The sequence below is a fragment of the Schistocerca gregaria genome, chromosome 4 (assembly GCF_023897955.1).
Source record: "Schistocerca gregaria isolate iqSchGreg1 chromosome 4, iqSchGreg1.2, whole genome shotgun sequence".
NCBI lineage: Eukaryota > Metazoa > Arthropoda > Insecta > Orthoptera > Acrididae > Schistocerca > Schistocerca gregaria.
In genome coordinates, this window is record NC_064923.1 from 400,945,457 (window position 1) to 400,958,174 (window position 12,718).

The 12,718-nt window shown below is 38.5% G+C and overlaps 1 protein-coding gene across 2 annotated transcripts in view; it reads left to right on the forward strand.

Moving 5' to 3' along the window:
* The window catches only part of LOC126365897 (serine/threonine-protein kinase Genghis Khan), a 323,790-nt gene that overhangs the window by 186,971 nt on the left and 124,101 nt on the right, over positions 1-12,718 (forward strand). For both annotated transcript variants that reach the window (XM_050008618.1, XM_050008619.1), the window contains exons 17-18: positions 3,799-3,947; positions 8,059-8,165. In XM_050008618.1, coding sequence (XP_049864575.1) covers positions 3,799-3,947; positions 8,059-8,165 — 256 coding nt within the window. The remainder of the gene's footprint in view (positions 1-3,798; positions 3,948-8,058; positions 8,166-12,718) is intronic.

Below are 12,718 nucleotides of genomic sequence, written 5' to 3' on the forward strand. Positions count from 1 at the left end.
CTTATGGATGTAGTGTAAAAAGTAAGTGATTGTAGCATTAATAATTAATGCGATACAGGTGGCAGTTGTAGAAGCTTAAAAGATGGGATTTGAGACACTGTTTTACTAGGTGCACTTGAGAATTTAGGAATGTAATTGTGAACAAACATACTTTGTCAAAAAGTGGTGCTGGCACAATTAGTTTATACAGGTTTATTATCAAGAATATTAACTGAAACAAAAGATGCAAAGAAGTAGGTTCCAGTGATAAAATTATTTCCAAGGCAGAGAGAGCCGATGGCATGATGGGCCATTACAACAGTAGTGCTCAAACAGAGAAACACAGGAAGACCACCAGGTGTCCAGAAAATAAGTGTGGTGTAGGAGAGAAAATGGACAAAGAATGTGTTAGAGTTACAAATACGAAAAAATGCAGGAACAAAGATAGGGCAAAACCAAACATAGGGCTGCAGAAGAGCCATGTGAGCAGAAAACTACTAATGATATTCCAGAATGGAAGAAATGAACAAAACTGAAGAAATACAACAATTACCTGTGAGTTATTGGTTTGTTGCACATGGACTTACATAACTGTGTAGGGATGTAAGTGGCCTTAGAGCTGTTGCTCTTTTTCTAATCAGTACACACACACACACACACACACACACACACACACACACACACACAGCTACAGAAATACACTCAACATTTCACTTATATGGGTAAAGAATATTGCATAATTTCCTATAATGTGTCACTATGCTTAGATACCTGGTACAGTATGAACTGCAGTTGTTATTTCATTTTGTTGAAATACCTTTTTGGTCTTGTTTGTACCACTTTTCAGAAGCTTTCGTCCTTTGAACAAATTTTCAGACAGGTAAATAGATTGCAAAACTACTGAAGACAGCCCTAATATGGAAGGGGATTGCAAAACTACTGAGGATAATCCTAATATAGGAGGGGGTGTAGGATTATGGATGAAAGAAAAACAACTCACTAGTATCTTGAATAAAACAGGCCTTGATGCATCACGTTGAGCTGAAAGCAAAAAGGCAGCCACTGGAGTTGCACCACCTACAATCACCAAAAAACAAGAAATTCAAGGCAACTCCCTCTGCTGTCAGAGTTATGATGGCAATCTTTGCTGATAGTGATGGGATCATTCTTGTGCATATTTTTCCAAAAAGGTCAACCATTAATTCAGAGACATGTATAAAGACTTTAAACAAGGTCAAGAATCATTTCCAATGTTTGCAGTGTGATAGGAATCCGAAAGAAATCTTACTCTCATATGACAGTGCGCACCCACATACAAGTCTTTTTTTTCCATATGCTTAGCATAAGCATGATGTTATTAAACAGTTTATTCCTGATTTTTTTTAAGTGGCTCAAAAAGTTTTACATTAAATTAGCACTTCCTGTAATTCGATAAGCTTTGGGAACAAATCAAATATGTAACCATAATACTTATTTTGTTCAGATTTCCAGTTTGAAGGCTGAAAAACGTACTGTCAAGTAGGGTCAGTACAGTGAAGCATTTTCATCTGAGCTACTTGATATCACTGTTTTAGGAGATATTAGATTTGAAGTCTATTGATTTTGACTGTTACAACCCACAGACCCCTTAATTTGTTCACTCATTTTGTTGCACTACAAACAAGAGAAATTGCGTAATTGTATGCACTGAATTCATATCCGATAGCTTTGACATTCTTGATACAGATGAGCAAGGTATTGCAAATTAAGATTTGCTGGATACATTCTTATCTTTGTCTAGTTACGATCAGTGGCTTCCAAGTAATTCCAAGTCCAGAAGACAATTGATGAGCTGTGTTGGTAGTGTAACTGACGACGTTCACCTATGTTATATTTATTACACTGAAAAGTAAATAAAGCTATGTACAAGACCACAGTTCTTTTCTAGGCAGGGTCCTATTGAAGGTAGTATTCCTACAACCTCTGAAGTGACTTAGCCATTTATAAGGGAACCTGCAGTTTAATGTGGACTCTGAATAATGGTGCAAAAAAAAAAAAATAAATAAATAAATAAATAAATAAATAAAATAAAATAAAAAATAAAAAAAAATCCTAGGACCAACTGGGGATCGAACTCTAGACAGACCATTAGAATTGAGGTCATATTTCTGTATTGAGTATTAAAATTGTTTGTCGAATGTAAAGCTCCCTGAGCTGAAACATACGAAGAAAATGTTGTGGTAGTCTACATTACAAATAATAAATTATTATCTGGTATTTGCAGAGATGAGTAATCCCTTTATCCACTAATAGAGTATATGTGAATAATTGTTTTTATTTGTGTGTTTGTTTGAATAATTATCTAGATAGAATTTATTTTACTTTTTAAAAAATAATTTATATCTCCAGCTTGCCTCCTTGCTCTTCATTTTGCTGATGACCATGCAATGAAATACACTGAGTTGCTACAGTATCATCATGAAGAGTTCTGGAGGAGCAAACTCCATAATGATATTTGTTGCTCATAACAAAATCAGTTTGATTTTAATAGTGATTTCATAACTGTAATTTAAGACAAAAAAATAATTTTCTTGTGTGCTTTTCCTTCTTATCTATGTTTCTAGTTTGGATACTGTACAGTTAGTCAAAGATCTCAACAAGATCCCAACACAGGTAAAGTAGTAAGTTGTAATCAAACATCTAAATTCAGGGGTTGAAGTTTCGTGTTAGTTGCAGAAGATAAATCAATGTTCACTGCAAACAGGTTTTTATTATTATGGCCTGTAGATAACTTATGCTCTGTGACACATGTTTGTGTGATCATGTAAAATTAAACTAGCCGGCTTTCCTTTGAAACTAGTTACCATCAGTACTGTTTTTGTAAATTGCTCTCTTGGGCAGTCTTAATTTTTCCCACTTCCACAGTCCTGAAGTTTCGCTTTTATATAGGAAATGATTGACTCAGTGAATGAAATAGAGGAAATTCAAGTTGTAAATGCTCCAAACTGAGAATTGAACCATTAATGTAGCCATGTCTTCTCACACAGTATACACTTTATCTGCAGAATTTTGTCAATGCAAGTTTAAAAATGAAAGTGCTTTTTTTTTCTTTTGTGTGGTACAGATGAATGTTGTTGATGCAGCTCCCTCAGTACACATTAGGTTGCTTCCTCACATATTTCAATGTAATGTACCACAAAACAAAGCAAAAGTTACATCCTAATACTGCTATAAATACTGCAGTTTGAATGCAGTGATATCAACTGCAACTAGTGCATTGCTTGCTGCCTGAAGGCTATGTGCAATGTATACACACAATTGTTGATATTCTATGCAATCCATTTGTTATTTGCTGTGTGTGCTGGTTCTCTTGCTTTCTCTGAAATCCATTCTTTCTTCCTTTCTTTCATTTTCATATCATCCCATTACTTTTTGTTATTAAATTACTCTGTTCTTTCTTACATTATTATTGAACCCCAATTTCAGAGTCAGTTTTCACTTAAGACCATTTCTCTCTCGCATAAGGTGCATGCTGTTGGGTTACAAATGCCAGGTATTTATCTGCATCTCCTGTTTCTAATTTCAGTATCATTGTCTAATTGTCTGTCTGTCTTCTTAATATCCGAGGGAAAGATCCACTTGTCCATAATTCTGTATTTACTGACCATTATATCTATTTTAGATTGTATTATTATAATTTTTCCATATTGATTCTATAGTTACTGTCACATCATACTTTCTCTGCTACTTGATTATTGATGTGTTGATTGTAATGAGTGTTCAGGAAATATATTACTGTATGAAGATTGTGGCTTTATAATCAAAGACATGTTGTTCCAGGATAAAAACTGGCGCAATCGGCGAAGTCAAAAACTTGATAAAATGGAACTTCTTAATCTTCAGAGCAGTTTACAATCTGAAATTCAGGCCAAACAGGCTATTAGCGAAGAGTTAACAAAAACTCGATCTGAGCTCATTGCAGCTCAAAAGTAAGTTTTTTGCATATATATATTTTTTTCCCCAAGTATTTTTTTACCATCTGCTTTTTCAGCTTGTGCATTACACACACACACACACACACACACACACACACACACACACACACACACACACAGAGAGAGAGAGAGAGAGAGAGAGAGAGAGAGAGAGAGAGAGAGAGAGAATATTTTGAAGCTTCTACAAGACCAGATATTTATGCATTAATGTTTTGTGCTGAAATGATTTACTGATAGATGGTACCAGTGGTATTGTAGGATTGCTTGTCTATTTCTTAGTCTTGCTTCTAAAATATATTGAACAGATTTGTTATGGACACCCATACGGATTGTGTGTTACATTTTGCACACTGTTTTTACAATTCCCTTGCAGTTTTGGGAAGTCCTGGACATATACTCTCTGATTTATATAAGAAATGTGCTCATAAAATAATAGACCTGGTGCTGTCACAGAGTAAGTAGACCTGTGCCAAAGATGAGTGACCAATAGTGGAATGCAGCATCTCTGGTTTCTGTAGACAGATCAATGTGGCCATGCCATTTGTTTGTGTTACATCTTTTTTTCCCAGAAAATTGATAAGAGAAATAATAAAGCAACAAATTGTCTTTAACAAAAATAAATGTACGGCAAAGACTTTTTATCGCATATGTGGGTTTTTGAGTGGTTCACACATTTCAAAGATAGCTGAGAAGACACTGAAGATGACTCATGGCCAGGATGCCCTTCACCATCAAAAACACATTAAAGTATTGAAAAAGTAAGTAACTAATTTGATCTGACTATCATTTGAGTATTCACTCAATTGCTGAAAATGTAGGAATTGAGAAAGAATGCATAAGGCAAATTTTACATAACCATTTTAACATGATAAAGATGTGTGTGAAATGGGTGCTGAAAATTGCAGTGATCGAACAAAAAGAAGCTTCTGAAAACGTTTGTATCAACACTTTGAAGACCACTGAAAGTGATACTACTTTCTTGAAAAGAATGGAAACATATAGCAAATCTTGGTTGTGCGCTTCTGATCCAGAAATCAAGCAGCAACCCATACATGGGAAGGACTCAACTTCATTGATAGTAAAAAGGGTTCGAATGAGCAAAGCAAAATTCAAAGTGAATCTTCACTAGATTCCTACATTACTACATAAATGGGCTTGCTCAGTTCCATGAGAAAATAAGAAAAAAATGGCTCAAATTGTGGGAGTAGTAGTCAATGCACCGACTCGTACCACATTGTCTATTAACAGAGTTCAAGGGAAGTACTGTATCCCAGTGTTACACAACCCACCTTATTCCCCTGACCTAATGCCGCATAACTTTTATCTGTTCTTAAAGGTCAAATGTGTACTAAAAGGAACAAGATTTCATTATGCTGAAGGAGTGAAAGAAAAAGCAGAATGCATCATTGAGGAGCCTACAGAGGAAGAGTTTCAGCACTGTTTCCATCAATGGAAGATTTGCATGGAACTTTTTAGGGATAGAGGACGGGTATATATTGAGAGGTACAATAAGTAAATGTATGTTTTTAAAATATTGTTTCACAGTGGTAGTCCCATTATTTTATAGCCATATCTTGCATACAGTATAACAGATGATTACTGGTGATTTCTTAATAAATATTAGTTGGTTCTAGTTACATTAAGTCATCCATCTTTTTTTGTGAAGTTTAATTATTAGTTAATAATGATGTCCCAGAAATTCAGGGCCTTTGTGACAATATTAGTTTCATTGTAATTAATTTAGTGACTTGTGTCAAATAATACTTAGTTAAGACAACACAGTGACACCAAGAAAAGAATTAGACTGAACCTTCTTTCTCTTCACCTTGAATAATCTTCATCTTTTTCCAGAAGTATGTTATGCTAAGAGTACAAACTGACAGAGCTTGTACACTCTCTCTCTCTCTCTCTCTCTCTCTCTCTCTCTCTCTCTCTCTCTCTCTCTCTCTCTATCTCTCTCTCTCTCACACACACACACACACACACACACATACACACATACACACACACACTTCTTTATACACAAATATTCCGCACATTCAGGGCCTTGCTGCGATGGAGCACTTCCTTTCATGCCGATCACCTGCCACCCTACCTAAAACCTCTTTCCTCATTACCTTAGCCAGCTTCATCCTGACCCACAACTTCTTCACTTTTGAAGGCCAGACATACCAACAATTAAAGGGAACAGCCATGGGTACCAGGATGGCCCCCTCGTACGCCAACCTATTTATGAGTCGGTAAGAGGAAGCCTTCTTGGTTACCCAGGCCTGCCAACCCAAAGTTTGGTACAGATTTATTGATGACATCTTCATGATATGGACTCACAGTGAAGAACAACTCCAGAATTTCCTCTCCAACCTCAACTCCTTTGGTTCCATCAGATTCACCTGGTCCTACTCCAAATCCCATCCCACTTTCCTTGACGTTAACCTCCATCTGTCCAATGGCCAACTTCACACATCCGTCCACATCAAACCCACCAACAAGTAACAGTACCTCCATTATGACAGCTGCCACCCATTCCATATCAAACGGTCCCTTCCCTACAGCCTAGGTCTTCGTGGCAAATGAGTCTGCTCCAGTCCTCAATCACTGAACCATTACACCAACAATCTGAAAACAGCTTTCGCAACCCGCAATTACCCTCCTAACCTGGTACAGAAGCAAATATCCAGAGCCACTTCCTCATCCCCTCAAACCCAGAACCTCCCACAGAAGAACCACAAAAGTGCTCCACTTGTGACAGGATACTTTCTGGAACTGGATCAGACTCTGAATGTGGCTCTCCAGCAGGGATACGACTTCCTCAAATCCTGCCCTGAAATGAGATCCATCCTTTATGAAATCCTCCCCACTCCACCAAGAGTGTCTTTCCACCGTCCACCTAACCTTCGTAACCTCTTAGTTCATCCCTATGAAATCCCCAAACCACTTTCCCTACCCTCTGGTTCCTATCCTTGTAACCGCCCCCGGTGTAAAACCTGTCCCATGCACCCTCCCACCACCACCTACTCCAGTCCTGTAACCCGGAAGGTGTACACGATCCAAGGCTGAGCTATGTGTTAAAGCACCCACTGATTTACCAACTGAGCTGCCTACACTGTGAAGCTTTCTATGTGGGAATGACCAGCAACAAACTGTCCATTTGCACGAATGGACACAGGCAGACAGTGTTTGTTGGTAATGAGGATCACCCTGTGGCTAAACATGCCTTGGTGCACGGCCAGCACATCTTGGCACCGTGTTACACCATCCGAGTTATCTGGATACTTCCCACTAACACCAACCTGTCAGAACTCCAGAGATGGGAACTTGACCTTCAGTACATCCTCTCTTCTCGATATCCTCCAGGCCTCAACCTTCGCTAATTTCAAGTTGCCGCCGCTCATACCTCACCTGTCTTTCAACAACTTCTTTGCTGCTGTACTTCCGCCTCGACTGACATCTCTGCCCAAATTCTTTGCCTTTACATATATGTGGATGGAGATGTGTGTGTGCGCGAGTGTATACCTGTCCTTTTTTCTCCCATAGGTAAGTCTTTCCACTCCCGGGATTGGAATGACTCCTTACCCTCTCCCTTAAAACCGACATCCTTTCGTCTTTCCCTCTCCTTCCCTTTTTCCTGATGAAGCAACCGTTGGTTGCGAAAGCTTGAATTTTTGTGTGTGTGTGTGTGTGTGTGTGTGTGTGTGTGTGTGTGTGTGTGTGTGTGTGTGTGTGTGTCTATCAACATAACATATATAATTCACTGTACAGCAGCCTTATTTTTTGTTGTAATATTATATCTAGGATGTTGATATTTGTTTTGGACAGTGAATCTACCAGCCGGGGTGGCCGAGCGGTTTTAGGCACTACTACGTGCTACAGTCTGGAACCGTGCGACCGCTACGGTCGCAGGTTCGAATCCTGCCTTGGGCATGGATGTGTGTGATGTCCTTAGGTTAGTTAGGTTTAAGTAGTTCTAAGTTCTAGGGGACTGATGACCACAGTAGTTAACTTCCATAGTGGTCAGAGCCGTTAGAACCATTTGACAGTAAATCCACACTACTTTTTTACACCTAAACAGAATTCATTGTGCTCAGCATCACTTTAATTGTTACAGGGAGTTGAGAGATTTACGTCAGAGGTATGATACGTTGTCTCATGAGGTAAAGAGGAAAGAAATTCAAATCAAAGAACTTCAGTCAAGATTAGAATCTGGTGAACCATGTAAGTCTTTAATTGTTATTTCCACATATAACAACATAGAATTACAGTATGTAATGTTACAGCTGCAAGTGGTGTGACAGTTATACTATTGTTTTATCTGGGTATGTATCACAATTTTCCCAAACTTCAGATATTGACATAGCATTCATCGGCATGATACGACACATCCAACAACGACGCGTGCTTACACCTTTCCAACACTTTTCAGTCTGAACATTGGAAATCTTAAGGATACACAACTGGAATTTGCAAGGTACATTCAACTTTTCCAGCTGTTGCATTAACATATTCCACTCTCCCCTGCTTTTGTTTTCTCACTTTCTTAGGCTTTCTCCACTTTTACCAAATCAAACGTCAGCTACTTCACCTACATTAGTGAAATAATGTTCTTCTGCTAACTCAGTTTTAAAATGAATAATAAGTTTTACCTGTAGGTCAGACATTACTGAGCTGTAAGATTTGCACAATAAAAAGTTACACCTTTTAACACATACAGTAAATAATTTTAATTTTTTATGTGCTTTCTTTAGTTATGATTTGTAGGAATTTAAAGTGTGTGAAACTCAGGTTGTGATATCTATTGTCCAGCTCACATATGTAGTTTGTATCTCTTATCATATTTTTACCAGTGTCTGATATACATACAAAAAATGTTAGTTATGAAATGTTACATACCTTTCATTGTTCAGAGACATAGTTTCCTCTTCAGATACTACATTTCATCATGTGGTGCATTAATTTCTTGTGTGTTTCTGTTGATTTCTGAGTAATACTTATCTAGCTTTCGACATGTGGTTCTTTCATCTTTTATCTGGGTTCTGAAGAAGGGTCTGCTGACCCTGAGAACTTAACATTTGCATGTTCCTGTTAGTGAGGCATAAATTTTACAACTTTCAGTGAATATGATCATTTTTCTTCATGAATTTAATTGAGTTTTAGTTGTAGATACTGAAGGAAAATTTGTGACTGGCTTTTGTCCTGCTAAGCTGTATCTACTTCTTTGTTGTTCTCATTATTTGACTAAATACATCCAATGTCTGATGTAGTTGTTTGTATTCAGGTTACATTTTGAGAGAATTTCAATTTGCTGAGTTGAAAAGCATAACCATTAGCTATGTTACCTTGTGTGGAAAGTATAGTTCTTTTGGACTAATTATGCAGTTTTTTTTGTGCAATATGTAAACAAGATAACTCTCTCATCTGTGGCCGTGTTGTCATTTATATAATACAGTAATGTTCGTGATAATTGCAACACACGGAAGTAATGGTATAAATCACTTCAAAATTGGAGGTGGTGTAGAACAGTGGAACTGTAATAACTGATTAATGGTTGCAGAGAGATGGCTTACACATAGGCCCAGCAGCACCCTCTGTTGTGTTACCAGACAGGTCAGCGTTAACACAGCACTTAGAGAGTGTAGAGCTGTCAGATCAAGCAGAAATGTGCAAGGAAGTGCTGATATGCCTTATCAATGTCAAAAGACATAATATCAGCATGTGGGTGAGTCCAAACAGGACAGAATGATTGGTCTCTGAGATAGTCGTATGGTAACATTGCTGCTTGTATAGCGCATGTTACTAAAACAGTGATGCATGTGTGGAACCAATGGATATAAGAGGATCATATACACAAGGTGGTGCTTGAACCACACAGTGTGAGATGACCACCATCTCGTACGCATGACCATAACCAACAGAACAGCTTTGTCTGTAATGTTGGCTCGGCCTTGGAGCACTACAACGGACATTGACCGTAAACCACCATCTCCTTAGTTGGCATCACAGTCACTGGGGTTCTGAGTGGCAGTATGTAGTGTTTTCAGATGAGTTCCACTTCAACTTGACCAACTGTATGGCAGCATACATGATAGACACTACCAGGTTGGATGCTGTTGGGCAGACTGCGTTTTTGAGTGGCAGAGCAGGTAAATGTCAAATGTGGTACTTCGGGCACCTTTGACTTTAACGTGCAAATTGAGGGCAATCGGAACATCACCAGCTACATAAGGGAGGCAGCATTATAGCCTGAAGCACTCTGGCCTGGTGTGCCCCCCCGCCCCCCCCCCCCCCCCCCACCCCCGCCCCTGCAGGCAGCTCCAAATGCCATATTTCAGCAGGTCAGTGCCTGGTCACATGGGGGCAAGCAATTTGTAAGACTTCTTTAGAGATCAATGGATGCCACTGTTATCCCAGCCTGACATTGCTCATCAGAGCTGTTTGGGATATGGTTGGTTGACTTATTCATTCTGACACTCATGCAATCACTGTCCATGCCATATAATTGTGCAGTGTGTCCCCCAGAAGTATGCCCATGCCATGACACCTAGAGCCTCTTACTATAGCTTGTGGTGGCTGCACACCTTACTAATTTTCATGGTCGAAGTTCATGTATAGTTCTACAATTCTAATCATTTGTGTATTGTCATGTTCCTAATCTGTGGAAAAAATTTCATTGTAATCCCATGTCTCCTTGGTGGTACTGTTTTTACAAAAAGTAATGTAATGCAGTACATGCTGAGAGAAACATGGCACAAGAGAACTAAGACAAAAGAATCCCTGCAAATTGCCTGTTACATATGTGTATTATTCCAGTCACAATTTTCCTGTTGTTGATGTATACACAGGAAAATGCAGGCAATAAACAGTCAGCATTTCTCCTAGTTTTATCTAAATCAGATGAAATAAATGTAAAAGAAGTGGAATCCATATGTTATATTCAGCAGTAGCATTAGATGACTTACACAGTTTCACAACATTTCGTAAATAAAATTGCGCGTTCCTTATGTAACATAAAAGGATGGTTTGACGAGTATAGTAAATTGTCATTAAATAATGGCACATTTTTGTTGTGTCTTTGTGGTTGGTAAGCTTCATTATTCCAAGGACTGTACAAAGAATTTCAACAATGTACAGGGTACAGTTCATTGTTGACATCCGTCTAAATTGGTCAGTGTGTGAACTGTAATTGACAGTGGAGAAAACCAAGCTTCGTGCTGTTAACTAAACGTTTTGATTTGAAGCGTTGGATTGCCACAGAAATCAAAACAGGATTGCATTAAGGTCACACTGACTGTGCACCGCCATTGAAAACAATTTAATTGTGTTGTTGTTGTTGTTGTTGTTGTGGTCTTCAGTCCTGTGACTGGTTTGATTCAGCTCTCCATGCTACTCTATCCTGTGCAAGCTTCATCATCTCCCAGTACCTACTGCAGCCTACACCCTTCTGAATCTGCTTAGTGTATTCATCTCTTGGTCTCCCTCTACGATTTTTACCCTCCACGCTGCCCTCCAGTACTAAATGGGTGATCCCTTGATGCCTCAGAACATGTCCTACCAACCGATCCCTTCTTCTAGTCAAGTTGTGCCACAAACTCCTCTTCTCCCCAATTCTATTCAATACCTCCTCATTAGTTATGTGATCTACCCACCTAATCTTCAGCATTCTTCTGTAGCACCACATTTCAAAAGCTTCTATTCTCTTCTTGTCTAAACTATTTATTGTCCATGTTTCACTTCCATACATGACTACACTCCATACAAATACTTTGAGAAACGGCTTCCTGACACTTAAATCTATACGTGATGTTAACAAATTTCTCTTCTTCAGAAACGCTTTCCTTGCCATTGCTGGTCTACATGTTATATCCTCTCTACTTCGACCATCATCAGTGATTTTGCTCCCCAAATAGCAAAACTTCTTTACTACTTTGTGTTTCATTTCCTAATCTAATTCGCTCAGCATCACCCGGCTTAATTCGACTACATTCCATTATCCTTTTTTTGCTTTTGTTGATGTTCATCTTATATCCTCCATTTAAGACACTATCCATTCCGTTCAACTGCTCTTCCAAGTCCTTTGCTGTCTCTGACAGAATTAAAATATCATCAGCAAACCTCAAAGTTTTTATTTCTTCTCCATGGATTTTAATACCTACTCCAAACTTTTCTTTTGTTTCCTTTACTGCTTGCTCAATATACAGATTGAATAACATCAGGGATAGGCTACAACCCTGTCTCACTCCCTTCCCAACCACTGCTTCCCTTTCATACCCCTCGACTCTTATAACGGCCATCTGCTTTCTGTACAAATTGTAAATTGCATTTCGCTCCCTGTATTTTACCCCTGCCACCTTCAAAATTTGAAAAAGAGTATTCAAGTCAACATTGTCAAAAGCTTTCTCCAAGTCTACAAATACTAGAAACGTAGGTTTGCCTTTCCATAATCTATTTTCAAATATAAGTTGTAGGGTCAGTATTGCCTCACGTGTTTCAACATTTCTGCGGAATCCAAACTGATCTTCCCCGAGGTCAGCTTCTACCAGTTTTTCCATTCGTCTGTAAAGAATTTGCATTATTATTTTGCAGCTGTGACTTATTAAACTGATAGTTCGGTAATTTTCACATCTGTCAACACCTGCTTTCTTTGGGATTGGAATTATTATATTCTTCTTGAAGTCTGAGGGAATTTCGCTTGTCTCATACATCTTGCTCACCAAACAGTAGAGTTTTGTCAGGACTGGTTCTCCCAAGGCCATCATTAGTTCTAATGGAAT